This window comes from Saccopteryx bilineata, chromosome 6 (assembly GCF_036850765.1).
Source record: "Saccopteryx bilineata isolate mSacBil1 chromosome 6, mSacBil1_pri_phased_curated, whole genome shotgun sequence".
Lineage (NCBI taxonomy): Eukaryota > Metazoa > Chordata > Mammalia > Chiroptera > Emballonuridae > Saccopteryx > Saccopteryx bilineata.
Window position 1 is genome coordinate 202605650 of NC_089495.1, and position 27781 is coordinate 202633430.

General features: G+C 60.2%; 2 protein-coding genes across 3 annotated transcripts in view; one reads left to right on the forward strand and one right to left on the reverse strand.

Annotated features, from left to right (window-relative positions):
* TRPC4AP (transient receptor potential cation channel subfamily C member 4 associated protein) overlaps positions 1-12828 on the forward strand; it is a 59752-nt gene extending 46924 nt beyond the window's left edge. For both annotated transcript variants that reach the window (XM_066235788.1, XM_066235787.1), the window contains exons 10-19: positions 975-1106; positions 2758-2816; positions 5812-5913; positions 6894-6977; positions 8025-8115; positions 9136-9276; positions 10008-10116; positions 10703-10815; positions 11529-11735; positions 11928-12828. In XM_066235788.1, coding sequence (XP_066091885.1) covers positions 975-1106; positions 2758-2816; positions 5812-5913; positions 6894-6977; positions 8025-8115; positions 9136-9276; positions 10008-10116; positions 10703-10815; positions 11529-11735; positions 11928-12065 — 1176 coding nt within the window. In that variant the 3' untranslated portion in view covers positions 12066-12828. The remainder of the gene's footprint in view (positions 1-974; positions 1107-2757; positions 2817-5811; positions 5914-6893; positions 6978-8024; positions 8116-9135; positions 9277-10007; positions 10117-10702; positions 10816-11528; positions 11736-11927) is intronic.
* The window catches only part of MYH7B (myosin heavy chain 7B), a 44106-nt gene continuing 29121 nt past the window's right edge, over positions 12797-27781 (reverse strand). The window contains exons 15-45 of the mRNA XM_066235786.1: positions 27659-27762; positions 27369-27507; positions 26983-27101; positions 26742-26891; positions 26398-26568; positions 24743-24922; positions 24519-24651; positions 24356-24432; positions 23874-23961; positions 23559-23676; positions 21881-22004; positions 21646-21782; positions 20630-20885; positions 19426-19668; positions 18756-18932; positions 18482-18627; positions 18079-18169; positions 17518-17907; positions 16817-16943; positions 16609-16727; positions 16321-16517; positions 15821-16170; positions 15531-15655; positions 15325-15440; positions 14516-14912; positions 14314-14439; positions 14053-14223; positions 13840-13944; positions 13661-13756; positions 13065-13202; positions 12797-12974 (exon numbers count right to left, since the gene is read on the reverse strand). Coding sequence (XP_066091883.1) covers positions 12963-12974; positions 13065-13202; positions 13661-13756; positions 13840-13944; positions 14053-14223; positions 14314-14439; positions 14516-14912; positions 15325-15440; positions 15531-15655; positions 15821-16170; positions 16321-16517; positions 16609-16727; positions 16817-16943; positions 17518-17907; positions 18079-18169; positions 18482-18627; positions 18756-18932; positions 19426-19668; positions 20630-20885; positions 21646-21782; positions 21881-22004; positions 23559-23676; positions 23874-23961; positions 24356-24432; positions 24519-24651; positions 24743-24922; positions 26398-26568; positions 26742-26891; positions 26983-27101; positions 27369-27507; positions 27659-27762 — 4922 coding nt within the window. The 3' untranslated portion in view covers positions 12797-12962. The remainder of the gene's footprint in view (positions 12975-13064; positions 13203-13660; positions 13757-13839; positions 13945-14052; positions 14224-14313; positions 14440-14515; positions 14913-15324; positions 15441-15530; positions 15656-15820; positions 16171-16320; positions 16518-16608; positions 16728-16816; positions 16944-17517; positions 17908-18078; positions 18170-18481; positions 18628-18755; positions 18933-19425; positions 19669-20629; positions 20886-21645; positions 21783-21880; positions 22005-23558; positions 23677-23873; positions 23962-24355; positions 24433-24518; positions 24652-24742; positions 24923-26397; positions 26569-26741; positions 26892-26982; positions 27102-27368; positions 27508-27658; positions 27763-27781) is intronic.

A 27781-nucleotide genomic window follows, 5' to 3' on the forward strand; every position in this document is an offset into this window, starting at 1 on the left:
AATTTTGGTTATTAACCCCTTATCAGATGTATTGTCAAGTATGTTCTCCCATTGTGTGGTTTGTTTTTTTATTTTGCTCATATTGTCTTTCACTGTGCAAAAGCTTTTTATTTATTTTTTTTTTATTTTAATTTTTTTCCTGTATTTTTCTGAAGCCGGAAACAGGGAGAGACAGTCAGACAGACTCCCACATGTGCCCGACCGGGATCCACCCGGCGTGCCCACCAGGGGGTGATGCTCTGCCCCTCCGGGGCGTCGCTCTGTTGCGACCAAAGCCACTCTAGCACCTGGGGCAGAGGCCAAGGAGCCATCCCCAGCACCCGGGCCATCCTTGCTCCAGTGGAGCCTCGGCTGCGGGAGGGGAAGAGAGAGACAGAGAGGAAGGAGAGGGGGAGGGGTGGAGAAGCAGATGGGCGCTTCTCCTGTGTGCCCTGGCCGGGAATCGAACCCGGGACTTCTGCACGCCAGGCCGACGCTCTACCACTGAGCCAACCGGCCAGGGCCTTGTGCAAAAGCTTTTTAGTTTGATATAGTCCCATTTGCACAGTATGACTCCTAGGATAGTGGGAGGATTAATGAGCAGAGTTTAAAAGTGTGTTTGTGTGATGCCCTGGCCGGATAGCTCGGGTGGTTAGAGCATCATCCTAAAGCGCAGAGGTTGCCAGTTCGATCCCCGATCAGGGCACAGACAGGAACAGTTCAGTGTTCCTGTCTCTCTCTTTTTCTCTCTCTCTCTCTCTCTCTCTCACTGAAATCAGTAAATAAAAATTTTTTTTTAGAAAGTATATTTGTGGGGGAAAAAAAGTATATTTGTGTGTAGCAGAGGTAGGGATGTGTGGATGTTTTCTGTAAGCCTCAGCCGTCCCTGCTGACGGCTGCTTTCTTTGTCCTGAAGATTGTTACTGCACCGCATGAGGCTCTGCTAGAGCTCTTCCTCACATCAGTCTTACGGTGCTTCTGCCTTCCCGCCCCAGGTGCACAGAATGATCGCCGAGTTCAAGCTGATCCCAGGCCTTAACAATCTGTTTGACAAGCTGATCTGGAGGAAGCACTCAGCATCTGCCCTTGTCCTCCACGGTCACAACCAGAACTGCGACTGTAGCCCGGTGAGCGAGGGACCCCAGGGACAGAAGGGCTCTACTTGCCAGGAGTCGTTCCCATCAATCCCATATCCCTGGTTGACAAACCGCGGCTCTGTGGCCCCTTGAGTGTGGCTCTTCCACAAAATACCATGTGCGGCGCTACCTCGATAAGGAATATACCTACCTATATAGTTTAAGTTTAAAAAACTTGGCTCTCAAATGAAATTTCATTCGTTGTACTGTTGATATTTGGCTCTATTGACTAATGAGTTTGCCAACCACTGCCTGGAAGCTGTGCTGATGAAGGGTCTGGCAGAAGCCCCTGTGGGGGCCTCCAGCCCACTTCTCTTAGTAGGCTGGGGGCTGGGGGCTGGGGGTCGGGTCCCTCCAGGCAGGGCAGCCGCTCTGTCACCTAACAGCAGTTCCTCCCGTGCTCTGTGTGCTGTCATTCTGGGCCCTGGTCGTTGGCCTGCAGCAGCCTCACATCAGCGCCCTGCCTCGGGTGGTGTTCAGGGCTCTTGTCTTGGTCGCGGTGCCCTGGAGGGCGCAGTGAACACGGAGTGGGGGCCATTGTGCCACTTGTTTGTTGGGAGAACTTGAACAAGGCACTGAGTCTCTGAGCGTCTGTTTTCTGCAAAAGGAAGACCACCCTCCCTTGCCTGCTGACCTCAGAGGCCACATGGAGGCCCGCCCGCCGCAAGGGGCGTACACTGTCGGGTCGCCTTGTCTCCTGGGCAACCGCTTTCCTGTCCGGCCTTGTCAGCGTGCGCGTCCGCCCGTCCGTCTGAGGGCTTCATTTCAAGCAAATATATTCTGCATTTCTAGACATTCTGTTTAGCTCTTTGTCAAAACTACTTGGTCTTTATTCAAATTATGTTCGTGTTTTGTTCTTTTGCCTTGTATCTCCATTTAATTATTTGTAATGTACTTTTTTATGGTTTCTTTGAGGTTGCTCTTGGGGTACTGTTGTGTCTGAATTTTCAGACTGAGCGTGGGGTGCCGCTTTGCCTCGTGCTCTGTGATGTGTGTGGAGAGGTCATCTTTAGGGCTTGCTGTCCCTGTGACTGTCTGTGCCGCCTGGGCCCCGGGGGTATTTCTACAGAGCACCTGCTTCTGTCTGCCGGGCACTGCAGGGGCCGCCCTGTGCTTGGACAGCTGTTCCGTTGAGTGTCTTAGCCCGGCTCTGGTCGCGAGCCTGGGGCTCGTTGTCCCTAGGCGACAGGTGGAGGTTTGCTGACCCTTCTTTCACTAGAGGAGCACCCACCCCAGGCTTTGTACAGGCCCGGCTCAGTCCGGGCCAGTCCCTGCAGGGCACTGGAGCCCGCCCGGTCTGAGGAGCGCACTTTTCCCTCCAACCCCAGCGCTTGTGCACGGTGCTCCGACTCCATCCTCTCTCGTTTCCAAGTCCTGTGAACTTAGCCTCACATTCAGAAGAATGTTCGTTATTTTTTAATCCAGTATGTTGTGTTTTTAGCAGGAAGAGTCCACATTAGTTTAATCTGCTGTTGGCCAGATGTGGACGTCAACAGAGGGTGTTCTGACTAAAGAAAAGGCCGCCTTGTGCATGGGGACAGCAGCTCAGAGGAGCAGGGACACGCGCAGGCTCTCACCAGGGCTGTTTTCTTCTGGAACACTGTGACTGTGGTATTAACATCCAGGTGCACGTGTATTTTAGGACATCACCCTGAAGATCCAGTTTTTGAGGCTGCTCCAGAGTTTCAGCGACCACCATGAGTAAGTATGCACTGTCCCCAAGGCGAGCCGCTGCTCTGTCTCCTCCCTCTGTCCCATCGCAGACCTCGGCTCAGGCAGAGGGCGGGAGCCGTGAGCGCCCCTGTCCCAACGTGGGCGGCACCGCCATGCCACCGCAGTGGGAGCTGCCCGCCGTTGTGCCCGGCCCTCCACTCAGCCTCCTCTCAGCCTTGCAGCCCCTCTTGGAAGTGAGGGCGGAAGTCCTTGGCCCCCTTGTTACCCTTAGTGTCATACAGCCCTTGAATGTCTGTCCCTTTGAACCAGGGTGGACGGCCTGGCTATTCCAGGGACAGCAGGAACCTCAGAGGAGAGAGTGGACTGTTTGCTTACAAAACAGATACGGTGTTTTTCACCTGCAGAAGATGTGCTTTTCCTTTTTTTTGAAACACATTCTACCCTTCCTTTCGTTTTCCAGGAGAGGGGAAGCAGGGCAGGGGGGCGCACGGCAGCTGACCTGGGCCCTGACAGTGGGGAAGCAGTGTGGTGGGGGCCGCGGCGAGCAGGCACAGAGAGGGGGCTGTCCGGCCCCTGCCGACTGCGGCTGGGCAGGGAACTGCGCCCTCTGTGTGACAGCTCTGAGTTTCTACCCAAGGAAAGCCTGAAATTAAGCTTCATGTAGAGGGGCATTGTGGAAGCTAAGGGAGCATACCTGAGGACAGGTGGCCTCTGCGCCTCCTCGTTGCAGCTCCCCCTGGGTCCTGCTGCCCATCCTGTGTGGGCGCTGCTCTGCCGGAAGGCCACAGGGAGGCTCCTGAAGTGTATGAACCCTCTGCAAACTGGCACTGATGTGTTCTGAATGTGTACTTTTTTATCTGAGGAAGTAGGTCCCTTACTCTCATCAGACTCTTAACCCTTTGAGTAGTACGGACTTCCATGTACATCCTCGTGCCTCTTGACCATCCAGGCTACAATCATACAAAAAATTTTATTTTAAAAATGTATAAGGCAGGCCCTGGCCGGTTGGCTCAGTGGTAGAGTGTCGGCCTGGTGTGCAGGGGACCCAGGTTCGATTTCCGGCCAGGGCACATAGGAGAAGCGCCCATTTGCTTCTCCACCCTCCCCCCCTCCTTCCTCTCCGTGTCTCTCTTCCCCTCCCGCAGCCAAGGCTCCATTGGAGCAAAGATGGACCGGGCACTGGGGATGGCTCCTTGGCCTCTGCCCCAGGCACTAGAGTGGCTCTGGTCGCAGCGGAGCGACGCCCCAGAGGGGCAGAGCATCGCCCCTGGTGGGCGTGCCGGGTGGATCCCAGTCGGGCGCATGCGGGAGTCTGTCTGACTGTCTCTCCCCATTTCCAGCTTCAGAAAAATACAAAAAAAAAAAAATGTGTAAGGCAACATTAAAAAAAGGCAAATGTTGCCCTGGCCGGTTGGCTCAGTGGTAGAGCATCAGCCTGGCGTGCAGGAGTCCTGGGTTCGATTCCCAGCCAGGGCACACAGGAGAAGCGCCCATCTGCTTCTCCACCCCTCCCCTCTCCTTCCTCTCTGTCTCTCTCTTCCCCTCCTGCAGCCAAGGCTCCATTGGAGCAAAGTTGGCCCGGGTGCTAAGGATGGCTCTGTGGCCTCTGCCTCAGGCAGTAGAATGGCTCTGGTTGCCGCAGAGCAACGCCCCCTGGTGGGCAGAGCATCGCCCCCCTGGTGGGCATGCCGGGTGGATCCTGGTCGGGCGCATGCGGGAGTCTGTCTGACTGCCTCCCGGTTTCTAACTTCAGGGGGGAAAAAAAAAGGCAAATGTATGTTCTTCTTATTTCCATAAATTGGTTATCAAACAAACATGATTTTAAGTTAATAAAACTGTAACTGAACTAATTTCATTTTTTGAAGGAAAAAAAACTCCCAGGGGTCAGCGAGCATGAAAAACATCCCTAGTCAAAGGGTTAAATCTGCGCACTTCTGTACGCCAGGCACTGTGCTAGGCCCGGAGAGACGTGGCGGGTGCAGACAGTGTGGCCCCTGCTCTCCTGAAGGGTGCAGCCCTGGGCTGGGGAGACACTAGTCAGAAGGGCCCCATTTATCGGGAGGGCACCGTGACGATGACAGTGTTCAGGAGGAAGGAGTGCGGTGCTGGGAGCACGTTTGACAAGGGGCCTGACCTCGTGGAGGGTGGGCAGGACCTCTTCCTGCAGAAGTAACGTGTCAGCTGAGACCCGAGGGGGAGAGTAGTACCTGGGGTGAAAAGGAAGAGTGAGGGGGGTGTTCTAGCTGGGCGCCATGGTGCTCAGGAAGGCGCGCATGGGGCCGTCTGGCCCAGAGTGGGGCTGCAGAGGGGATTGATGGCCAGGCAATAAGACTTGGGTTACGTTACAGACTTGGATTTTATGCATTCTAAAGCAGTGCAAAACTGGGAGCATTTTTAACAGGTGATTGACACACTCAAATTCCCATGAATATCACTCTGAGGGCTGTGTTGGAATCGCTTTCTATGGGGAGACCATTTAGGAAGCTGGCTCTATCCACATGACTCTGGTGACGACAGGCCTGAAGGGTGAAGGAGGGAGAGGAAGGAGGCCGACATGCCTCTTGGGGTTGGGGGTGCTGGAATAGGGCCAGGTTTGAAAAGTGCAGACATGCCTCGGAGATCATGTGGGTTTCCTTCCAAACCGCACTAGAGCAGGTCACGTAGTAAGCGTGTCGTGTTCTTTTTGCTGGTAGAGAGTCTTGCCTTCAGTTTGTTAAAAACGCAACATCTGTGAGGAGCAATAATGAGGCATCCCTTTAGCATGGTGTTTCGTTAGGACACATTGGGTGGACTTGCCTTGAGAAAGCAAGTAGAATGTGTGGTGGCAGCAGAAGGACCTGCGCTGCTACGGGCAGGGGCCCCATGCACCCGCCAAGTGCCAGCCTTGGGGGCATGAGGTGTCGGGACAGTACCTAGGGGGTTCTCAGATCCTCCCTCTCCACCAGGAGCGGGTCAGGGGCTGGCCCAGGGCTGACCGGCAGCCCCAGTTCCCGTCCTCAGCCCCTGCCCCCGTCTGTCTCAGGAACAAGTACCTGCTGCTCAACAACCAGGAGCTGAACGAGCTGAGCGCCATCTCCCTCAAGGCCAACATCCCCGAGGTGGAGGCCGTCCTCAACACGGACAGGTGCGTGGGGGCCAGCGCTGGGCCTCTCACACTGGGCTGCGGTGTCCTGCGGGCTCCCGTGTGCAAGGCCCGTCCTCATGTCACCCGCGTTCTGTCACTGGCACGCCATAGCAGCCTTCAGAGGGAAATGCCCTCGTCACCTCCACTTTACAGACTGGAGAGCAGGGGCCCAGCACGACCACCTACCGAAGGTCGGATATGCTCTCCCCGCCCGCTCTCTCCCCTGTGCTGACCTCTTCCTTGCATGGTGGCAGCTGCAGCCAAGCAGGACAAAGGAGCAGGCTCCCACGCCCCTAGTGAAGCCCCGCCCACTGGGTGCCGCCTGCCTCCCCCTTCTAGAACTGGGCGAGGAGGTCACAGGCTTTTGGGGCTCAAGGCAGGGAGGATGAAGTCACAAGTCCCCAGATAATTTTCCCCGTTGACTTGAGACGGAGAAAGAAGAAAGAAAAGAGAGGGAGGGAAGGTGGGGAAGGGAGAGACAAGCATCAGCTTGTTCCACTTAGTTGGTCCATTTAGTTGTGTTCCCACCGATTGCCTCTTAAATGTGTGCTGACCAGGGTTGAACCCGTATCTCTGGGCCGACGCTTTATTCACTGAACCACCCAGCCAAGGGCTGCTTCTCTTTTGGAGGCAGCAGAAGTTTTGGGGACTTCGTGCCCTGGCACTGGAACCCTGGCTGTGAGGCTGGGACCCTTCACTGCTCAGGGGAGACCTCTGCAGCCAATACATCCCTCCTGGTTTTGTCTGCCACGTGTGGGTGTGGGACAAGCCCGTTCCAGGGCACTGCTCTCCTCCTGCCAGTCTCAGTGTGGTGGTTCTGTGTCCTCAGCCGTAGGACCTCCATTCAGCTAGACCAGGCGGTCTGAGTGGAGGTTCTGTGATGTAGTTGTAATACTGACGTGGTTGTAGGAGTCTGCAGATACCAGTTTCCTGTGCCGCCATCTTAACCAGAAGCTGGTCTCCCTGTCTTTCTTACTTAGGAGTTTGGTGTGTGATGGGAAGAGGGGCTTATTAACTCGTCTGCTACAGGTCATGAAAAAGGAGCCAGCCGAGTCATCTTTCAGGTAGGTCTGGGGACAGGCACCTGCCACTCCTCAGGGTCCCAAGATCCATCCAGGTGTTTCTCAATTGGCTAGAAATGCCTCCTTTAGTCTCCAGCATCTGCTCCGGCATCTGGTTACTGTGGGTGAGCGGGGGCTTGACTGTCGCCCCTGCGCTGACTTAGTGAGCTTGTCAGCTCCTGCTGCGTGCAGCGTGTCGTTCAGTAACTGACCAAGCGCTCCCCAAGCCCCTGTTCTGTGCCAGTGCTGGGAAGGTGGGGAGAGGTAGCAGCCGCTGTCCCTGCCCACGCAGACTCTGCCCACGCAGACCCCCCGGGTTGTGGAAAATGCACAGAGAATGCTGTTTCAGCGCAGTGTGGCGAGGCGTAGAGCCAGGACCTGTCCCGGGGCTGTGGGAGCAGAGGAAAGCCCTCTCCTCTGTGGGGGCGGGTGGGTAGGCGGGCTGGACAAGGAGGGACTCCCAGAGTTCCTGACACATCCGAGTGCTGAAGGCTGTTGCCAGGGTTCTGGGTGAGGGAGGCTGTTCTCAGGCTGGTGTGAGCTCTCAGGAGGCTCTGTGCCCATGTGAGCCCCGTTCTGTTCAGCCTGCCTTACCTAGAATCCCCATAGAGTCACCGCTCTGCCACGAGGGGCAGGCTCCATCAATATCAGCCCCTCGGCTCTAGGACAGCCCACCAGGTACGAGCCCAGTGGCCCGTCCACAGGTCTATCAGGTTCCCTCACACATCCTGGCCCTCTCACCCATGTCCTCCTGTCCTCCTGAAAGGACAAAGCCTAGAGGACATTTCCATAGGGGACCCTCAGACACAAACCCCTTCCAGACAGTACCCAGTGGAGGGCTGTTCCTCACCGTACTGTCAGCTCCGCGCAGGTGGGGACTCGGCTTACTCCCGGTGCCTAGTACAAGGCCTGACGCGGGAGGTGTTCTAGAAGTGTCTCTTGAATAAAAGGAATGACAGCAGACATCTCCAAGCCCCTTGGGGAGTGGACTGTGGGCCAGAGGAGGGCGGCCTTAGCCACCTGGGCCAGGGCTCAACGTTTGGGTCGCAGGTTTTGGCAAGCCCGGGCTGTGGAGAGTTTCCTCCGAGGGACCACCTCCTATGCAGACCAGATGTTCCTGCTGAAGCGAGGCCTTCTGGAGGTAACGGCCTGGAGGGGCCAGGGTGTGGGGGTCCCGCTGTCCCCGCCCCACGCAGTGCTTTCCCGTCCTGAGACCTAGACGGCTGAGCAGGGACAGCTGAGCCTGTTGTAGAAAGCCAGAGCAGATGCCTGGCATGGGCCCTGAGTTGCCAGCTGTGGGTTCCCCGTGGGATCTGGGGTGACCTTGGCGGAGCTAAGTGTCTGTAGTTAGCCAGCAAGGCCTTTTGGCCCTGAGGGCATTTTGCTGCCAACTAAAAGTTTATTTCCCTTTATCCATAAGTGGCCTTTAGGAAAAGCAGAATTTACAAGAGGGGAGCAAAATGGCCAGTTGTAATTGGCTTATATATATAAATAAGAAACCCATAAATTGCTGTAAGTCACCTGGAAAATAATTGATCCAAATTGGTGTAACTTCAGGAAAATGAAAAATGGAAACAGTTTGACTGCCATAGAGGACCTCATGAAGGAGTTAAATGGGACCTCATGAAGGAGCTTTTCTTGATAAATTCATTTATTAAATGTGTTTATTCATAAACATAAAGACTAACCGCGGGGTAAGAATGTGTCTTGTGCCCTTAAACCCTGTGCTTAATGTATCCGGGTGGCCTCAAGTGCGCGGGCAGGGGCCGTGGTCACAGCTGGAGAAGCTGCCCCTCGCCTGAGGGCTGCAGAGCCCTGGCCACCTTAATGCCCACAGAGCAGGTCACAGGCTTAGCTCTGAGAGCCCTGGGCAATTGAGGGCTGTTCAGCTGCACACTCCAGCTCACCCGTGGAGCCACCAGCCTCTTCAGATAAGAATCTAGACAGGGAGGCAGATTTTATCAGCCTGGATGCTTTCTCAAAGCAGATGCTGGGTGGCCTGTCCAGTGGGAAGAGCACTGGACATGGCGTGGGCGCTACATGCCGGGCCTGTGGGAGGTGGGCAGCTAAGAAGAGCTCTGCCTGGGTGGCAGCTGCGCCTGCCTGTTGGCTCAGGGCTCAGCCACCTTCCTGCCTTCACCCTGCCGCCTCTCACCCCCAGCACATCCTCTACTGCATTGTGGACAGCGAGTGCAAGTCGAGAGACGTGCTCCAGAGTTACTTTGACCTCCTGGGGGAGCTGATGAAGTTCAACGTCGATGCCTTCAAGAGATTCAATAAGTACATCAACACTGATGCGAAGGTAGGCAGAGCCCGGGGCTCCCTGGGATCTGCCGCGTTGTCCCGGAGTTGTCCTGCAGCCCTTGTCCTCGCCAGTCTCCACCCGGTGCTCGTTATAAAATGGAGACTGCCGGGGCAGAGGGGGATCAGTGGGCGTCCTAAGCAGGCATTCATTAGCATCTGTGTATACCGAGCATGAACATGTCAGCTGCTGACAGGCAGGTGTGAAAGTGGGAGCAGGTGGGCCATGAGTACAGCCCTGATGCCATGCTGAGCCTTGGATGGGGCTGGGCCTGGTGTGCTGGGCTCAGGCATGTGACAGGAACCCAACTCAGACTAGGGTAGTAAAAACGAGCCTGCAGCCTGACCTGTGGTGGCGCAGTGGATAAAGTGTTGACCTGGAAATGCTGAGGTCGCCGGTTCGAAACCCTGGGCTTGCCTGGTCAAGGCACATATGGGAGTTGATGCTTCCTGCTCCTCCCCCCTTCTCTCTCTCTCCTTTCTAAAATGGAAAAAAACAAAAAAACAAAAAAAACGAGCCTGCACCCTCCAGTGGAGAAAACATGACGCGGTATCAGACGGCTGGTCGGGCGCCTGCCTGGGCTGCTGGTTAGTGGGTGGTGAGGGCAGGCCAGCCCGCTTGTCTGAGCCTCTGTCTCTGTTGGAGACAGCCAGGCAGGGGCAGATGCGTGCGCCTTGCCGCGACCCACGCGGCAGGAGCCCGCCATTCGCCTGAGCCCGGTCTCCACTCAGTTCCAGGTGTTCCTGAAGCAGATCAACAGCTCCCTGGTGGACTCCAACATGCTGGTGCGCTGTGTCACTCTGTCACTGGACCGCTTTGAGAACCAGGTGGACATGAAAGGTAAGAGGGCCAGCGCGCCAGTGCAGATCCGTCTAGTGCGGCTTTGCAGACGTCAGACACTCGCTTCCATAAGGAGACAAGAAAGGCTGGAGGCAGCCACACCAAATGCCCCGTGCCTGGGGTCAGGGTGGTGGCTGTCCGAGTGATATTCTTTCTGCTCTTACTTTTCTGTGGTCCACGCGGCCTGTACTGAGCGTGCACAGCATGTTAATGAAGAGGGCAAACCAGGTTGCAGGCAGAATGCAAAACATTCTACCTCTCCTGGGCAGGGACTGCCTGGGGTGAGAAAGACCTGGGAGGTGACCAGGGAGATGCCTCCAGGACAGTGGTCCCGGAACACAGCTGGAGGGAGGGGGCTGGGCTCCCCCCGGGCTCTGGTGAGATCGCAGGCTTAGCCTGGGTGGCGGCCCAGCTGGACTTCCCCACTGCAGCGACTGACCCTTTCCGTTAGTTGTCTTGACAGTGGGGCTCGTGGCCTCAGTCAGGACCCAGGGTGGCTTGGCTCGCGAGGCCTGGTGGCAGTGGCCTCCAGGCCACGGACCAGCTCTTGATCCAGTTGCTCACATCTCTGCCTGTCTGTCCCCAGTGGCCGAGGTCCTGTCCGAGTGCCGCCTGCTTGCCTACATATCGCAGGTGCCCACGCAGATGTCCTTCCTCTTCCGCCTCATCAACATCATCCACGTGCAGACGCTGACGCAGGTAAGAGGCAGACAGCGACGGCCGGACAGCTTCTCCCTAGGAGCGCCCCTCCCTGGGGCCCTGCTCGCGGTTCTTCCCGTTGACTCTGAGGACTGCTTCCAGGAAGGCATCAGTGCCCCTCTTTACAGATGGGGCCTGAGGAGGGAGAAGACCTCCGAGGCCGCAGCGGGCTGGGGAGTAGTGGGGTTTGCACTGAGGCCTGACTCCCTGTGCAGCGCTCGCCCCACCCCACCTGCAGTGCAGGCTTTGGGCTTGGACCTGAGCTCAACTCCCAGCCCCTCCACTGGGGAGTGGTCCTTCCCGGAGCTGCATGCCCTCCTCTCAAATGGCGATGGTCCTGCTGCCTCTCAGAGGTGGCTCTTCTGTTCCCTCACCTGACAACCGTAGTGAGGCCAGGCCCTGGGCTGGGGTGCAGAGTGAGCGCACCAGGCCGAGACTCCCCTCCCGGTGCCCCCAGTCTAGTGCCAAAGGAAAGGGAGGGGAGTGCTGCACCTAATGCGTGCACCCAGCCCTGCCCCAGGAATCGAAGCTTCTGGAAGCCGTGCCTGATCTCCCTGGGAGACGGTTGATGGATGATGAGCCCATCAGGGTGGGGCTGGGGTGGGGCCCAGGGCCCAGGAAGGTGCTCAGGGCAGGGTGCTGGCAGCATAGGTCCCCAGGGCCTGCTGGGGCTCCCAGCACACCCCTGACCCGGCCGGCCTGGGGCCTTGCAGGAGAACGTCAGCTGCCTCAACACCAGCCTGGTGATCCTGATGCTGGCCCGGCGGAAAGAGCGGCTGCCGCTGTACCTGCGGCTGCTGCAGCGCATGGAGCACAGCAAGAAGTACCCTGGCTTCCTGCTCAACAACTTCCACAACCTGCTGCGCTTCTGGCAGCAGCACTACCTGCACAAGGACAAGGACAGCACCTGCCTGGAGAACGTGAGTGCCCGTCCCGCTGGCTGGCGGGTGGGCTGCGGGCAGACCCAGGGCCCCTTGGTCATCCGGGGGGTGTGGTCCCTGTTGGGCCACGTGCTGGGCAGCTCTTGGTCCCCTTACCATGGCCCTCCCCACGGGGTGCTGGGCTCGCCCTGGGGCCTCCAGGCGCCCCCCAGCCCCTCTCTCTTTGCCCAGAGCTCCTGCATCAGCTTCTCATACTGGAAAGAGACCGTGTCCATTCTGTTGAACCCAGACCGCCAGTCGCCCTCTGCCCTCGTCAGCTACATTGAGGAGCCCTACATGGACATAGACAGGGACTTCACTGAGGAGTGACCTTGGGCCAGGCCTCGGGTGGCTGCTGGGCCAGGGCCAGTGTGGGTGAGCGTGAGCACGCGTGCCTCATGCCCTGCCACGTCCCTGCCTCTCCCCTGCCTCCCTGCTGCTCTCTGCCTGCCCCAGACTTCAGGTACAGGCTTGGTGGGAGGGAGTGTCTATAAGTTTCAGGCCCCTGGGTCTGAGGGCCAAGGTCATTGGGGAACCTTAGTTCCTTAAAGAGCCCCATGATGCGGACGGGCACTGTGCCCACACTTCCTTCAGTACCTGGGGCCTGGCCCACCCAGAGGTAAGGGGACTTTTAAAAATAGCTCTGTCCGAGCTCCTGCCCAGTCTCTTGGCTGTCTGTCCTGGGGTGGGGAGGGTGAGATGGGCAGCCTCCCCCAATTCCTGAGCCAAGCTTGCCGTGGCCTTTGGACCCAGGCAAAGGCTTCTGAGCCCTGGGCAGGGGTGGGGGAGACTGGAGAACGCTGCCTTCCCCCAAGCCTGCCCCTCTGTTCCGCCCTCGTCTTCCTTTAGCTCTTCTGGTCCTGTTTGCTCATTGGCCGCTGTGTTCACCCCAGGGGGGGCCCCGAGGGAGGGGGGCCTGTTCTTCCTAGCCCCTCGGTCACAGGCTGGCTGTGTCCCGCCCACCCTGTCCCAGAGCAGGGTCTCCTGAGCCCAGACACAGGAGCCCAGCCTCGGCCCCTCCTTGTGTTGCCAATTTATTAACAACAAATAAACCGGTTAAATGGAGACTATTAAAGAACTTTATTTTAAATGACTGATGTGGACCTGGCTTTTATCTGTGGGACCGTGTGATCCGCTCCCTGCCTGAGCCGCCCAGAGCTGCAGACAACAGCGTTTCCGCAGGGCTCAGCAGACGGAGAGGCGGCAGGTGAGGGGTGGCGGCGGGCGTCACTCCTTGTGCTGCGGGGAGAAGGGTGGCTGAGTGAACGAGCCATGCCACCTTCCCCCACCCCCAGGCAGGGGACAGGGTGGTGCCAGGCTGCCCCTCACCTTGGGGCCCAGGGCATCCCGGGTCCGTGCCCGCAGTTTGTTGGCTTGGGTCTCTGCCATGTCGGCCCGCTCCTCCGCGTCGTCCAGCTCATGCTGGGCCTTGCGGTACTTGGCCAGGTTGGTGCTGGCCTGCTGCTCCTGGGGCATGGGCAGGCGGGGTCGCTCTGGTGACTGAGGGGGTCAGTCGGGCCCCCACACCTCACAGAAGGGGTCTGGCTTCTCTTCATCCTCATCTCTGCTCCCCCCACCAGTACCCACAGCAGGAAAGAGGGGTTGAGACACCCTCCAGAGGTGCCCACGTGCCACACGTGGACCAGGAGGGAAAAGCACATGGGGTCCCCAGAAGCAGGTGGGTCTCATCTTGGTATCAGAGCTGTGAGAAACTCTTCCCGCTGGGGCTGCAGGGTCACGAGCTGGACCACCGCCCTTTAAGGCAACCCACGTTCACCTAAAGCCAACGCTGGGAAGCCATGGCCCAGAGACGGCGTGGGGCTGACTGCAGCTGGCCGCTCGCCTGGGCCCAGCCTTGAGGTTGGGTTATCATGGGCATCCCGACCATCAGGTGCAGCTCCGGGGGCCCTGCTCTATGCGCTCACCGCCTCCTCAAACTGCCGTTTGTAGCTCTTGACCTTGCTCTGCAGCTTGTCCACCAGGTCCTGCATGCGAGCCAGGTTCTTCCTGTCCTCCTCGGCCTGCACAGGCAGAGCGGACTCAGGTCTTGCCAGGACCGGGCCAGCCTTTGGGCCTCCTCTTCTGAGTCGGGACTAGCACCCACCTGGTACGCAAGCTCCTTGACCCGCCGCTCGTGTTTCCGCACACCCTTGAGGGCTTCGGTGTGCTTCTTCTGCTCGGCGTCGAGCTCAGTCTCTAGCTCTCGGACCTGTGAGCAGCCAGGGGACAGGCCTGATGCCCTGAGCCGGCCCCATGCTGCCTGCCATGCAGGGGACAGCCCGCTGTGCAGGGGACGGGGTGGGGCCAGCACACGCACCTTGGCCTCCAGCTTCTGCACCTGCTTCTTCCCGCCCCGGAGGGCAGCTTGCTCCGCCTCCTCCAGCCGTGCCTGCAGCTCCCTCACTGTCTGCTCCAGCGTCTTCTTCATCCGCTCCAGGTGTGCGCTCGTGTCCTGCTCCTTCTTCAGCTCCTCAGCCATCATGGCCGCCTGTGAGGGATGGGGGGGAATGGTCAGGAGGTAGCCGGCCCCTGGGCTCTGGTCCCCGAGCTGATCCCACCAGCCCCAGCCTGGCCTCACGTCCGTGATGGCCTTTTTGGCCTTCTCCTCGGCCTCTCGCCTCTCCTGGGTGGCCTCCTCCACCTCGCCGCTCAGCTGGGCCAGATCCACCTCGAGCTTCTTCTTCTGGTTCAGGAGGCCTGTGTTCTGGGGGTGGGTGCAGACCCTCAGAGCTGGCCCTCAGGCAGCCACCCCACACGGCCCCGGGACCGGCTGTCCCCACCTGCGAGTGCAGGAGGTTGAGGCGCTCGCTGGCCTCCAGCAGCTCCTGCTCCGCCAGCCGCCGACTGCGCTCGCCCTGCTCCAGGGCGGCCCGGAGCTCCTCCAGCTCGGCAGCCAGCAGGGTCCCCCGCCGCTCCAGGGCCTGGGCCTGCTCTCGGAGCTCGGCCACCAGCCGCTGCTCCTCGTCGCGCCCCGCCTGCTCCTCCTTGAGCTGGGCCTGCAGCAGCCGCGTGGCCGCCTGCGCCTCCGTGGCCTGGCGGGTGGCATGGCCCAGCTGCAGCTCCAGGTCGTTGAGGTCGCCCTCCATCTTCTTCTTGAGCCGCAGCGCCTCATTGCGAGCCCGTGTCTCTGCGTCCAGGGAGGCCTGCAGGGACTCCACTGCCCGCTGCTGGTTGCGCCTGTGCAAGGGGTTGGAAGGCAGTGGGTGTGCACTCCACCGAAGGGTAGGGAGACAGGGCCCCACTCTTACAAATGCTCAAGGGATGCTATTGACATGAACCCATTTTGTGGAATAAGTGACTCGTCCCTCCCAGGTCAAGCCCCTTGTGACTTTGTGTCCCATCAGAGCAAATTCACAGACAAGCCTGAGGCTTGGGAGCAGACACATGGGGCTGAACCCCAGCCCTGCCCCGACTGTCCCTTGAGCAGGTCCTGTAGGCTCTCAGCTTTACCTGAGCAAGCTGAGTGGGAGGGGCAAGCTGGTGTCCCAGCCAATCTGTGCGCACCACCTTTCTCCCGTTCAGGGGGGCTGGGAGCCCAAGGACCACGGACCCTGGGTGCTGGTGGGTGGGAATGCCCCGGCCCCCATACCTCAGGTTAGTGCACTCCTCGTCTTTCTCTACCAGCTTCCGGTCCACTTCCGCCTTGACCTGGGACAGTTCCAGCTGGATCCGCAGTGTCTTGGTCTCCTCCAGCTCCAGGGCCCCCTGGGGGCAGAGAAAGCTGCGTGTCTTCCGGGAGGAAAGGCCAGGGAAGCGGCGGGTCAGGTCCACCCCACCCTGTGGCCAGCCCCTGACCTCAGCCTCCTCCAGGGCGGCCTGGAGCTCACTCTTCTCCCCTTCCAGCGCCTTCTTGGTTTTCTCCAGCTCCTGGATGCTCTTCCCACTGAGGCTGACGTGGTCTGTAAGGTCACTGATCTCCTCTGCAAAGTGCACAGGGCACTGAGGGTGATCTCATGGCTCATGCTCCAACCCAGGTCACATCATTCACCCCCAGCTCCAGAGTGACCCCACCAGGGCATTCTGTGTGGTTCCAAGGTGCTTCCAGTGACCCCAGAGCAGGTTTCTGACCTTGGGGTGGATCATACCCTGCAGGTTCTTGTTCTCCCGCTTGAGCGTCTCCAGGGCCTCGAGAGCCTCCTCGTGGCTGTGCCGCAGCCGGAAGAGCTCGGTGCCCAGGCCGCGGGCCTCCCTCTGGGCCGCCTCCAGCTCCTGCTGCATCTCCTCCTCTTGCCGCCGCCGCTCCTCCAGTGCCCGCTCCAGGTGCCGCTGCTTCTTGTCCAGCGCAGCCGCTGCCGAGGTCGCTCGCTCCAGCTCCAGGGTCACATCCTCCGACTCTGTCTGCAACCGTAGCTTGGCCTTCTCCAGCGACGAACACTTGGCATGCGCAGCCTCAACACCCTCTTCTGCCTCCTGCAGCCGCAGGGCCAGCTTCTTTCTGGGCCACGAAGCAGACAGTGCGGACCATGGAGCAGACGGACAGCGAGGCTGGCAGAAGTGTGGCCCCTGCACCTCCCACTTTCCCATCAGGGCTCAGAGGCGCAGGCATCACCTTGTGTGCCGATAGCCTGGCCGGCAAGGCACTCACTTAGCCTCCTCTAACTCCTCGGTCCTCTGGATGGCGTCTGCCTCGTACTTGCTCCTCCACTGGGCCACCTCTGCGTTGGCCTTGGACAGCAGCCGCTGCAGCTCGGCCTGGGCCTCGGCCTCCTCCTCGTGCTGCTCCCGCAGGAGATCACAGTCGTGCCGCAAAGCCTGCACAGCGTGGGCCAGCGCACTCTTGGCCTGCAGGGACCCCAGCGACCCGAGCATCAGGCCAGGCTGGTGACCCCGATGTCCACACCACCCTCTCTGTGGCAGCCAGTGGCCCACTCACCTTGGTCTCCTCCTCCAGCTGCCTCCGCAGTTCCTCCAGGCTCTGGGTTGCCAAGGCCTTCCCGCGGCTCAGTTGGCTAATCAGAGACTCCTTCTCCTCGAGGAGGCGGCTCAGTTCCCCTGCCGTCCAGGTGGGGAGCAACCAGCAGGTCAGGTGGGCACAGGGCAGCCCTGAGGCCCCAGGGGTGCGGCTGAGCCCCTGGCCTCACCATTCTCGGTCTGCAGCCGTCCACGCTGGGCGAGCGCCTCTGCCAGCTGCCGCTGCAGCTCCTCCACCTTGATCTTGGCCTCACTCAGCTGGTCCTCGTAGGTCCGGCACAGCTTCTCTGCACTGGCCTGGGGGCCAGGGTCAGGGTGCGTTTGTGAATCAGAGGGCAAGATCTGCGGCTGCCAACCAGACTGGGGCCTGGGATGGGGAACTGGAAGGCTAGACTCGGGCCCGGGAGTCCCAGAGAAAGCAGTGCCCCAAGTTCAGGGTCAGAGATTCCACTCGTGGGCTATGGCTTAGAAGATGAACACCAGAAGTGCTGGACTACTAGTCCCGAGGCTAGAGGGATACTGGAGTCTGAGGCCAGCTATTAGGTTAGGTGGTACAGTGGCCCAGGGTCGAGCCTGAGTGCTGGGATTCAGGACAGAAACGGGACAGTTAGTAGGTCCGAGCTCACAGGTCAAGGGCTGAAAGTTAGAATTGGATGCTGGTTCAAGAGTGACCTGTAGTCAGGGTTTGAGGTCAGGACCAGTGTGGGGCTGGGGTTCGATACCAGGTGATGGGTCAGGATCTGAGGCAGGGGCAGGATGGGTGGGGGTCCGTACTGGCACGGGGTGGTCATGATCGGCAGTTGGAGGCAGAAGAGGAAGGACGGCAATGTGGGGTCAGAGCCGGGGGTCGGGACAGGAGCGAAGCAGACACCTTGCCGCGGGCCAGCGTCTCCACGCTGGTGCCCAGGTCGTCCACCTCCATGCGGAGCTCGCTCTTCTCCTTCTCCAGCTTCTGCCGCACCCGCTGCAGGCTGTCCACCTGCTCGCTCAGCTCCGCGGCGCTGTCTGCCTGCTTGCGCCGCAGGGCGGCCACCGTGGCCTCGTGCCGCAGCGCCGCCTCCTCCAGCTCCCGCCGCAGCCGCCCCAGCTCGGCCTCGCGCTTGCGGCTGCCTTCCCGCTGCCCTGCCGACGCGCCGCCGGCCTCCTCCAGCCGCTCACTCAGCTCCTCCAGCTCCCGGGCCGCCTCCGCCCGCTGCTTCTCCACGCGTGCCCTTGCCGCCCGCTCGGCCTCCAGCTCCTCCTCCAGCTCCTCCGCCCGAGCCTGGGACCGCAGGCCAGCACACCGGTCCCCTCCTGCCCCGTCCCCACACACACCTGCCCTGTCCCCCCTCACCTGCACCGTCAGCCTTGCGGTCCCGGCACACTGGGCCCCTCCTGCCCCGCCCCCAACACCTGCGCCAACCCCCCACACGCCTGCGCCATGCCCCCACACCTGCAGCTCCTTGATCTTCTTCTGCAGCTGTGCCCCGAGGAGTTGCTCGTCCTCCACCCGCAGGTTCAGCTGACTCAACTCAGAGTCCTTCCTGGAGGTCCGGGAAGAGCATGAGCCCGCCCTGCTTCCAACTCCCACCAGCCTGCCTGGGCCCCGCCCACCCCCAGCACACCCCCAGTCAGGCACTCTGCACCCAGGGACGCTGTGTGGCCTCAGAGCCTGGCCAGGGCCTTGTCCAGGGAGGGCAGGACACTGCCCTGGCACCTAGCAATCCCATCTCTCAGCCCTCCACGTCAACCTCTGCCATCACGTGGCTGACTAGAGCCCGGAGGGAGCGAAAAGCAGATGCAGGCTCAGGTGGCCCCTGCGGCCGGGGTCGCTCTGCTGCCCACCCCACACCTACTTCTTGAGCTTCTCCTCCAGCTGCTGCTTGTCCTGGGCAGCGTCTGTCACTGCCTCCTGCGTCAGCTTCAGGTCCCCCTCCAGCTTGCGCTTGGCCCGCTCAGCGTCCATGCGCAGCTTCTTCTCCTGCTCCAGGGAGCACTCCAGCTGCGGGGTGGGGGCAGGTGGCTCAGCCCAGGCCCAGCCGGCCCAGCCATGGCCCAGCCATGGCCCAGCCAGCCCCTCCCCACCCCCACCCGCCAGCCGTCCTGCGCAGCCGCTGTGGGCCCACTCACGTCTTCCACTTGCTGCTCCAGGCGGAGCTTGGCCTTGGCCAGCGAGCTCACTCGGTCCTCCTCGGCCTGCAGGTCGCCCAGGGCCTGCTGGTGGGCCTCCTGCAGCGCCTTCTTCTCCTTGGTTAGCCGGGCCACCGACTCGTCCAGTGCTGCCATCTCCTCTGTCAGGTTCTTCACCTGGGCCAGGGCCAGGGTCACCATGGGGATGTCCCCCCACCCTCTGGGAACAGCAGCTCCCCCTTTCCACGAGGGGACCACACACAGGCAGGCAAGCCACTACTCTGCGCCCCATCCCATCTCTTCATCCCTCAGGGATAACAGTTCTGGGCTCCCCAGGGGAACTACACGGGGCTGTTGACAGGGATCGATGACAGAAGGCCTGTGAAGGCAGCTGGGGGCTGCAGAGCTGGGGATCGGGGTCCCTGCCCCCAAGGAGCTTACATTCCAGAATGGATGACAGTTGCTATGGTTTGCGGGGCCCCTACTGTGTGCTAGGCCTCGCAGGAGTGCCCGCAAAGGCTGGTTACATAGACTCCACATGTGCCCTCATGAGGTCATGCTGCCCTTAACCCCACTGGACAGAGGAGAAAACAGGCCCACAGAGATGTGACCGCCCAGGCAACAGCAGGGCCCGGCAGGACCAGGAGTGGTCCGGCAGCCACCCGCCCACCTTGTTCTCAGTGGCTTGCTTCTCCTTCTCGGCCTTGGCCAGCGTCAGCTCCAGGTCATCGATGTCCTTCTTGAGCTCCGTGCACTCATCCTCTAGCTTGCGCCGACGGGCGGCCAGGTCAGCGTTCACCTCCTCCTCATCCTCCAGCCGCTCGCCCAGCTCCTTTGCCTTTGCTTCGAGCTGTACCTTGGACTTGATGAGCAAGTGGCAGCGCTCCTCAGCGTTCGCCAGGTTTTCCTGCTCCTGGAGGGGACACGGGGACGGGGCTGAGTCGAGGCAGTGCCAGGTAAGACGGCCGAGGGGCACCGGCCGGGCCCTGCAGGAGAAGGTTCATTTGTCCATGCAAAGGTTTGACTCAGTGGGGCTCTGGGGACCAAAGGACGCCTGTGACCTGCTCTGGGCCCTGAACAGGGGCTCCGGTGGGGTGAGGGCTTGGGTAGAGGGATGGGCAGGGTCAGAAGTGGCCCCTTCAAGAGGGCAGCCCAGAGTGAGGCCCAGATGGGGGCTCTCAGAGAGAAGCTCTGGGCTGAGGCCTCCTGAGGGGCGTGGGGGAGCAGCGGGCATGCCAGGCCTGCCCAGCCGTGGAGAGGCTGGAGTACCCTCTCCCATCACCATGTCCTCATGGCGCCTGGCAGCCTGTGTCCTGCACCAGCAGGTAGGTTCTGGGACCACAGGCCCGACTCTGTCTTCCCAGAGTGTCTTCAGAGCTAGCCTGGCACACAGGCGACGCACAGTGTTTGCCGAAGGAGAGAAGGACTGTGGGCTTGGAGAGACTCTGGACCCTTGATCCCCGCCCCCTGGCTGTTACTGTGACCTGCCTCATGGGTTTCCGTGGCCCTAACCAGAGAAGGGAGCACGGGTCTGTTTCAGGGATGGCAAGGAGGCAGACACGGGAGATGGGGTCCCACTGCAGCTGTAGCAGGAAGCCCAGGTGGCACGGGGGTGGGAGTACAGGACACGTGGCCAGACGGCCCGTGGCTGGGAAGGCTGGGACCGTGGGAGGCTGAGCATAGGCGCAGCCTCCTCTGTGGCACCTCTGGAGTAGGAAGATAGACCCAGCTAGACCTGGGCACCCACACCACACCTGGTCTGCCCTGGCCCGGGGCTTGGTGGGCGTATTTCCCTGGAGCAGCCTGGGGTTCCGGGCTTGCCAGGGGGACTGGGTCACTGAGGGAAGCCCTCTCCCTTCCCCACCCCCACTCACGGCCTGCAGCTGCAGGGCCAGGTCATTCTTTTCCTGGGTGACGCTGACGTGTGTCTCCTCGAGCTCCTGTCGCTTGGCCTCCGCAGTGGCCAGCGCCCCTCGCAGTGATCGCAGCTCTGCCCGCAGGGCTGCCAGCTCCTCCTCTGCCTGCGCCGAGCGCAGCAGTGGCTTCATCTTGAAAAAGAGCTTCATCCACGACCAATTCTTGACGGCATTGAAGGCGCGGATGTTCCACTGGATGGTGAACAGGGCATCCCTGGTGGGGGGACAAGGGGACCCGTAGGCTTAGTGCTGGTCCCTTCATGGTAACAGCCCCAATGTCTCCTGAGCCCCTCCGCTCCCTGGGCCAGGCCCTCAGTGTGTGATCTCCTTAATCCTCCCAAAAGCCCTCCCAAGTAGGTCCTAACGCCTCTGCTTTGTAAGTGGGATTGTGGGAGAGGCTCAAGGTCACACAGGCATGCCTCCGGGGAGGGGCGCACGAGCCCCGAATGTCCTGGTGGCCCTCGTATACGCTCTACAGACACAGGAGTGGTAAAGCCACCGTGCTCTGGGATCAGACTGCCCGAGCTCACACCCCGGCCTCCTCCCTTCCCACCACTAGCCAGTAAGAGGCTCTGACTCAGACACCCGCCCTGCTGAATGGAGGTCATCACAGCACCTCCATCTGAGGCCTGTCCTCTCCTTTACACGAGGATAATGCATATAAACTGTCTTGTCTGGCACTTAAGAATCTTGGAAAACACTAGACACCATTATACCCACTCTGGGCCATGCTCCGGGCAGGCCTGGAGTGGGGACAGGTGCTCGTACCACAGCTTCGAGGTGAGAAAATGGAAACTGGGGAGTTGAGGGGCATAAACAGAACCCTGCCCCCTCAGAGACGCCTCCAACCAGCCATAAAGTGGTCTGACCTCCAGGACAGTAGGACAGGGTTCGAACAACCTGGTGGTTCTGTGAGCCGGGGGGGACAGCAGTCCCACCACAAACCCTGTCCCAGGTCCCTGCCCCACACCCACCTGCCTCCAAGCAGGTGCTGGTACTCCAAGCGCATGAGGCGGCCCCGCCCCCGCGCCTGCAGCAACGTCAGGACCTTGGCCAGACGCTGGTCACGCAGCTCCTCCAGGGTGCCCAGCAGCCCCGCCTTGAAGAACACCTGGGGTGGGGTGGGGAGACAGGCATGGCCTCTAGCCACCAGCAGGTCTCCTGTCCAGTGTGACCCCCCCCAGGGTTAGCCCCCTTGTGTGCCCCAACCTTGGTGTGGCCAAACTGGTACTGGGTGTGGTCAATGTCTAGGCAGCCCAGCAGCTTCTCCGTGGCCTTCCTGCTGTCCACAAAGGTGTCGTCTGGGATGGCACTGGGGTTCAGGATGCGGTACCTGGGAGAGCCGGGAGGGCTGCTGAGGAGGGGGCAGGGTGGAGGGCAGGATCCACCTAGGCCTGTCGGAGGCTGGAGCAGAGGCCCCAGGGGCAGACACCGGACAAGCTGGCTGGCAGGCCTCGTGATGCTGGGGGAATTGGTCATGCTCTGAAAAACCTTAGGTTCTATTTAAATGCATCCAGTACTAGTTCTTTAAGAGGTCACAGTTGTTACAAAAGGCATGCAGTAACTTTTATAATGTTCTTTTTTAAGAAGGCAAAAAATATAAAGAAGGTGATATGGAATAGCACATCATTCTGAACGGCCAGTCCACCAGGAATTTCGTGCTAGTCCATGAAAGGGTTAACTACCCCGATGTGTGAAGTACCGAGTCTGAGGGTCAGTGTGGAAAACCTCTGGTGTAGCGATCTCAAATTGAAGAAACGTTTGGAAGAGAATTCTGATTGACAAGTGGACACACTTGCACATGTGTACAGGGCTGCGCGGGTCAGCTTAGCTGTGGCCACACTGTGAAGGCAAAACCCCTGAAACGCATAAGGCCCCGCGCTAGGGGACTAACAGAGAAGGCAAGATCACCTGGGGGATATGTCACAGCATGATGGCGTGTACCAGGTCCACTCACCCAACGCCGAAGAATGCACACTGTGAGAGGACCCTAGTGTAGAGTATGGCCCCTGGGTGGTAATGGCGAGTCTGCATAGGCTCATCGGTGGTAACAAATGTCCCCTCTGGAGGACAATGTTGCTGATGGGGGGGCTACGCATATGTGGGGATGGGGGGAATATGGGAAACCTCTGTGCCTTCTCACTCCATTTTGCTGTGAGCCTAAATCTGCCCTAAAAAATAAGTCTTAATTTTAAGAAAAAGGATGATACTGACTCCTCCTTATAGATAAGGGGCAACCACCAGGACATACGGTTACATGGGAAACAAACTCACAGACGTGTGCATGTGTGTGTGCCCCTGTGCGCAGCCTCTGTACAAACACATAGTATAGCGGTCAGCCTGGATGACCAGTTACTTCTGGAAGAAGAGGAACTTTGGCTCCTAGTAGCCGGACTATCCAAAGTGAGAAAGGGAAGGGGGGCGCTAAGAGTACTGCGTGAGTGCTCACAGGGGGCCAGTCTGGTCCATGGGAGCCCTCATCCACTTCCCAAGTCTGCGTCCCACTCTGCCCGCCCCACGCTCCAGACTAGTGAACCCAGCCTCGCCTAGGACTTCTAGGACATCTGCTGGAAACCGTTCAAATTGGACATGTTCAAAGTAGAGCTCCATTCACTATCCCCAACCTCCCCATCAGCAAGGCCTGCTGGCTGCGCCTCCGACATCGATCCCAAACCTGTCTGCTTCCCCCCATCCCGGCTGCCCTCAGGCCTCGGCCACCACCCTCTCCCGCTGGGACTCCTGCCCGGCCCCCTGCGGGTCCCCCTGCATCCTCCGCAGTGATGGACTGTCTGTCTGGTTCTAAACTGTGTGCCCTTCCGCCCCCCCCTTGGGCTGATGTAGAGTTGGGGGCGGGGTCTGTGTGGGGCTGGGGCGGGACCACACCTACCGCTGCCGGAAGTCTGCGTAGAGCAGCCTGTTGGGGAATCCTTGGCGGCAGATGCGGATCCCCTCCAGAACCCCATTGCAGCGCAGCTGGTGCAGCACCAAGAAAGGATCCATGACCCCTGGACGAGTGGGAGGCACAGGAAAAGGTCTGAGGTCAATGGACGCACCTTCGTGCCTCAAAGGAAGACCACAGTCCATAGATGGGCTCTGCGGAAGGGGCAGATCCTGCTTCTAGTCTGCCCTGGCTCCGCCCCTTCTAGTCTGCATTGTCCCCGCCCCCCAGTGGTCCCCGCCCACCTAGCCTCTGGCTGACTACCTGGGGTCTTGTTCTCATTGGGGACAATGCAACGGACAAAGTGGGGCTGTGTGGCCCGCAGGTTGGTCATCAGCTTGTTGAGGTTCTCCTGGAGGCGGAGTGGAGAGAAGGCACACAGGCAGAGAAGCAGGATTGGAAACCGCAGTGGATCGACCCGCTAAGAACTGGGGGGCCAGGTGTCTCAGTGTGCCTCCACACATCTGGCCCTTTACTCTGTTCCTGTCTGTGACCCTCGGCCCTCTTCTGCTTGACTGGGTCCCTGCCACCAAGGTCTCCATTCCCCCACCCGCTCCCTCACAGCCCTGCCCAGGCAGCGTGGGGACGGGAGGCAGCACAGACTTGCTGTGATGTTCACGTGGAGAGGAGTTAAACATCACTGCAAGTCTTAACAGCCGCCCGCCCAGGATGCAGGAACTGAGTGTGGGGCAAAGACTGGGGGAGGCTGCGGGGGAGGCCTGCCCGGGGCCCAAAGGAGGCCTCACCTTGTGCAGCTGAGACACAGTTTGGAATGAGGCTGCCTTTTTACGCTTCTCTTTCACCCCAGACTTCGGAGGCTCAGCTAGGAGAGACATGGGGACCAGTCACTCCAGGGACATCACTCTGCGAGTCCCCTACAGAAGGGCCGTCTAACCCCTTGGTACTCACTGGAGCAGGACCCGGCATAGTTCTCGTAGAGGGTCGCTAAGAGCTTGTTCTGGGACTTTTGGAAGATGGGGACCACGGTCTCATTCAGTGGGTCCTTGTTTTTCTCCAGCCAGCCCACAATGCTATAAGGCACCTGGCAGAGACCCGACAGGTGCTGAGCCATGGCAGAGAAGCCCAGGGGAGGGGGAGAGTGGTCAGGAGCTGGCGTTGCCACAGGCACCTACCACACCAGCGTAGTGGACCACTTCAAAGTGGGCCTGGTATTTGCGCTTCTTGTCCGGCCTTGGCTGCTGGAAATTGGGCGACTTCCCTGCGTGGTTATCGTAGAGCTTGGCCCGGAAGCTGGCGTCTGAGGCCTTGGGGAACATGCACTCCTCCTCCAGGATGGACAGGATGCCGAGCGGCTGGGGACAGGGCCACAGGCTTGAAGGGCCCGCTGTGCACCGGCCCCTCCTTCCGGAAGCCTCCCCAGACACCCTCACCTCAGCCACCTGCTCAGAGGGACAGAGGCCAGACCTGCACGTGGGAGCCCTGTCTTCTAAGACAAAGAAAAATCTATGCCCTGGTCTCCAGCCGGCTTCTGCACAGCTCGCAGCTCTGAGGCATCTCCTTTGCTTACGAGGGCTGTGCAAACTCCAACTGGCACCTCTGCAGCCCCGCCCCCCACTTCCACGATCTCACACCCATGCACACACAGCAGTCAGAAAGAGCAGCTGGGTTCAAATCCTGGCTTCCTCACTCACTAGCTGCAGGGCCCTTAGAGACCAACCTAAGCCTCTGCTTCCTTAACCTGCCACATGGGGAAATGAATTCTTTGTGCTGCTTTAACAGCTAAGAAAACCTGCCAACCACCTAAATAAATGTCCAAAAAGGAGACTCCAGAAATGCATCGTCTGAAAATCACCTGCTGCGTGAACTGCTGAGCCTTCAACTACGCTCAGGGTTGAGCCCCCTCTCAGAGGAAAGGGGGAGACATGTGTCCGTGTCCGCAGGAGAAAACCTGAGCCCCGGCCCCAGGGCTTGGAGGAAACCGACCAGAGTGCCAAGATTCTGGTTGCGTGAGGCCCGGGGACGGTCGCGTGAGGTCGTGTGAGGGCCGGGGGTGGTCGCATGAGGCCCCAGGATGGTCTTGTGAGGTCATGTGAGGGCCGGAACGGTCGTGTGAGGGCCGGGGGCGGTCGCGTGAGGCCCGGGGGCGGTCGCGTGAGGCCTGGGGGCGGTCGTGTGAGGCCCGGGGGCGGTCGCGTGAGGCCCGGGGACGGTCGTGTGAGGGCCGGGGGCGGTCGCGTGAGGCCCGGGGGCGGTCGCGTGAGGCCCGGGACGGTCGCGTGAGGGCCGGGGGCGGTCGCGTGAGGGCCAAGGACGGTCGCGTGAGGGCCGGGGAAACGTTTTCCCCCTTTCCTTTACTTCTGACTTTTCAAATTTTCTGTTATTTCTTTGCTCCCATTCTTTAGCACAATGGAGAAACATGTATTGTTTCACAATCAAGTAAATAAGGAAGCAAGCACAAGCTACTCCATCTCACACCCAGGGCAGTTCTGAGGACCCAGTGAAATTGTGGCTGCAGCAGGGCCTGGGAACTGCGAAGCTGTCCGCCGTGACGGGTGCTGCCAGCAGCGCCAGGGCACACACTCGCACAGGCATTGCTCACACATGTCACCAGCAGTGTTTGCACACAGTCCCCAGCATACCTATCTCTCTCTCTCACACACACACACACACACACATGCATTCCCACTATGACTGGTGCAGAGATGCGGTCACAGCCTGCACACGCACAAGCTCACTTCGGGGCACACTCACACGCGTGCACACTTGCCCAGGCCCGCTGGCTGCACCCGCCCCCGCCCTCGCAGCGTGAGCTTGGGCTGAGCTCCACCTTCTCGATGAGATCGATGCAGGGCTGCAGGTCCAGGCCGAAGTCGATGAAGACCCAGTCGATGCCCTCACGCTTGTACTCCTCCTGCTCCAGCACAAACATGTGCTGGTTGAAGAACTGCTGCAGCTTCTCGTTGGTGAAGTTGATGCACAGCTGCTCGAAGCTGTTAAACTGCACAGGGCAGGGCCGGGCTCAGGCAGCCGCTCGCAGATGGGGACAGGGAGGAACCGGGAGGTGTAGGAGTTCACCCTGGCCCCCAAGCAGAAGCCCAGGGCTCCTGCCCCCACCGCTCACAGTCCTCCACCCCGCAGAGAACAGAGCCTGGGATGTGGGCCCGCTCCAACCTCAAAGATCTCAAAACCAGCGATGTCCAGGACCCCAATGAAGAACTGCCGGGCCAGCTTCGTGTCCAGTGTCTGGTTGATCCGAGACACCAGCCACCGGAACAGACGATCATAGGTGGCCTTGGCCAGAGCCCCGACGGCAAACACCACCTGGAAGTGTGGGGATGCCGGGCTGGGACCTGGCAAGGAGGGGCCCTGTCCCAGCTGCCCCCAGGTGGGCCCTGGCCTGCGAGCAGCTCACCTGCTCCACGCTCTGGCCCTTGGTCACATACTCGTTCCCCACGCGCACTCGGGGGTGCAGAAGGCCTTTGAGGAGGTCCCCACTGTTGACTCCCATCAGGTAGGCAGCCTTGTCGGCACCTGGCAGGGCACACGGGGAATGAGGAGGACGCCAAGAACTCGAGCCCCTGGGGTGGGGGCTCAACTGGCCTCAGCCTGGCACTAGGTGAGGGGGGGGGTCAAGTTCGGGGCCAGCAAATTGTACATACAGCTCAGGAAGGGGAGGGTCTGGTGCTGAGAAGTCAGGTTACAATCAGGGCCAGGTAGGATGGAAGTCAGAGGCTGTGGCCAAGGACTAGGGTTAATGGTCACGGACAGGGCGTTGGGATCGGGGTCAGGGCCACTCACTCTCGGTGCCGTCAGCCTCGGCCTGCTCCTCCCGCTGCTTCTGCTTGAACTTCATGTTGCCAAAGTGCAGGAGGGCGCCCACGATCTTATAGCACGCGCATTTCTCGTCCACACTGAAGCCCAGGATGTCCATGGCGTGCTGCAGTGGGGGGGCGGCGGGATCAGAGAAGTCAGGGCTCCTCCAGGGCCCAGCCAAGCTCCGGGCACTGAAACTGCTTCTTGACCGCGCCCCAGCCCCATGCAGCCCCCTGCACTGCGGGCGCCCCACGCCGCTCCCACCCCAGACATACGTCAGTGGCCATGAGCTCCTCCCCGTCGTCCATGTTGTCCACGGTGATGACGCCCTGGCTGCAGAAGTGGTAGTCGTAGGGGTTCATAGACAGAAGCAGCATGTCTGGGGGACACGGGACAGA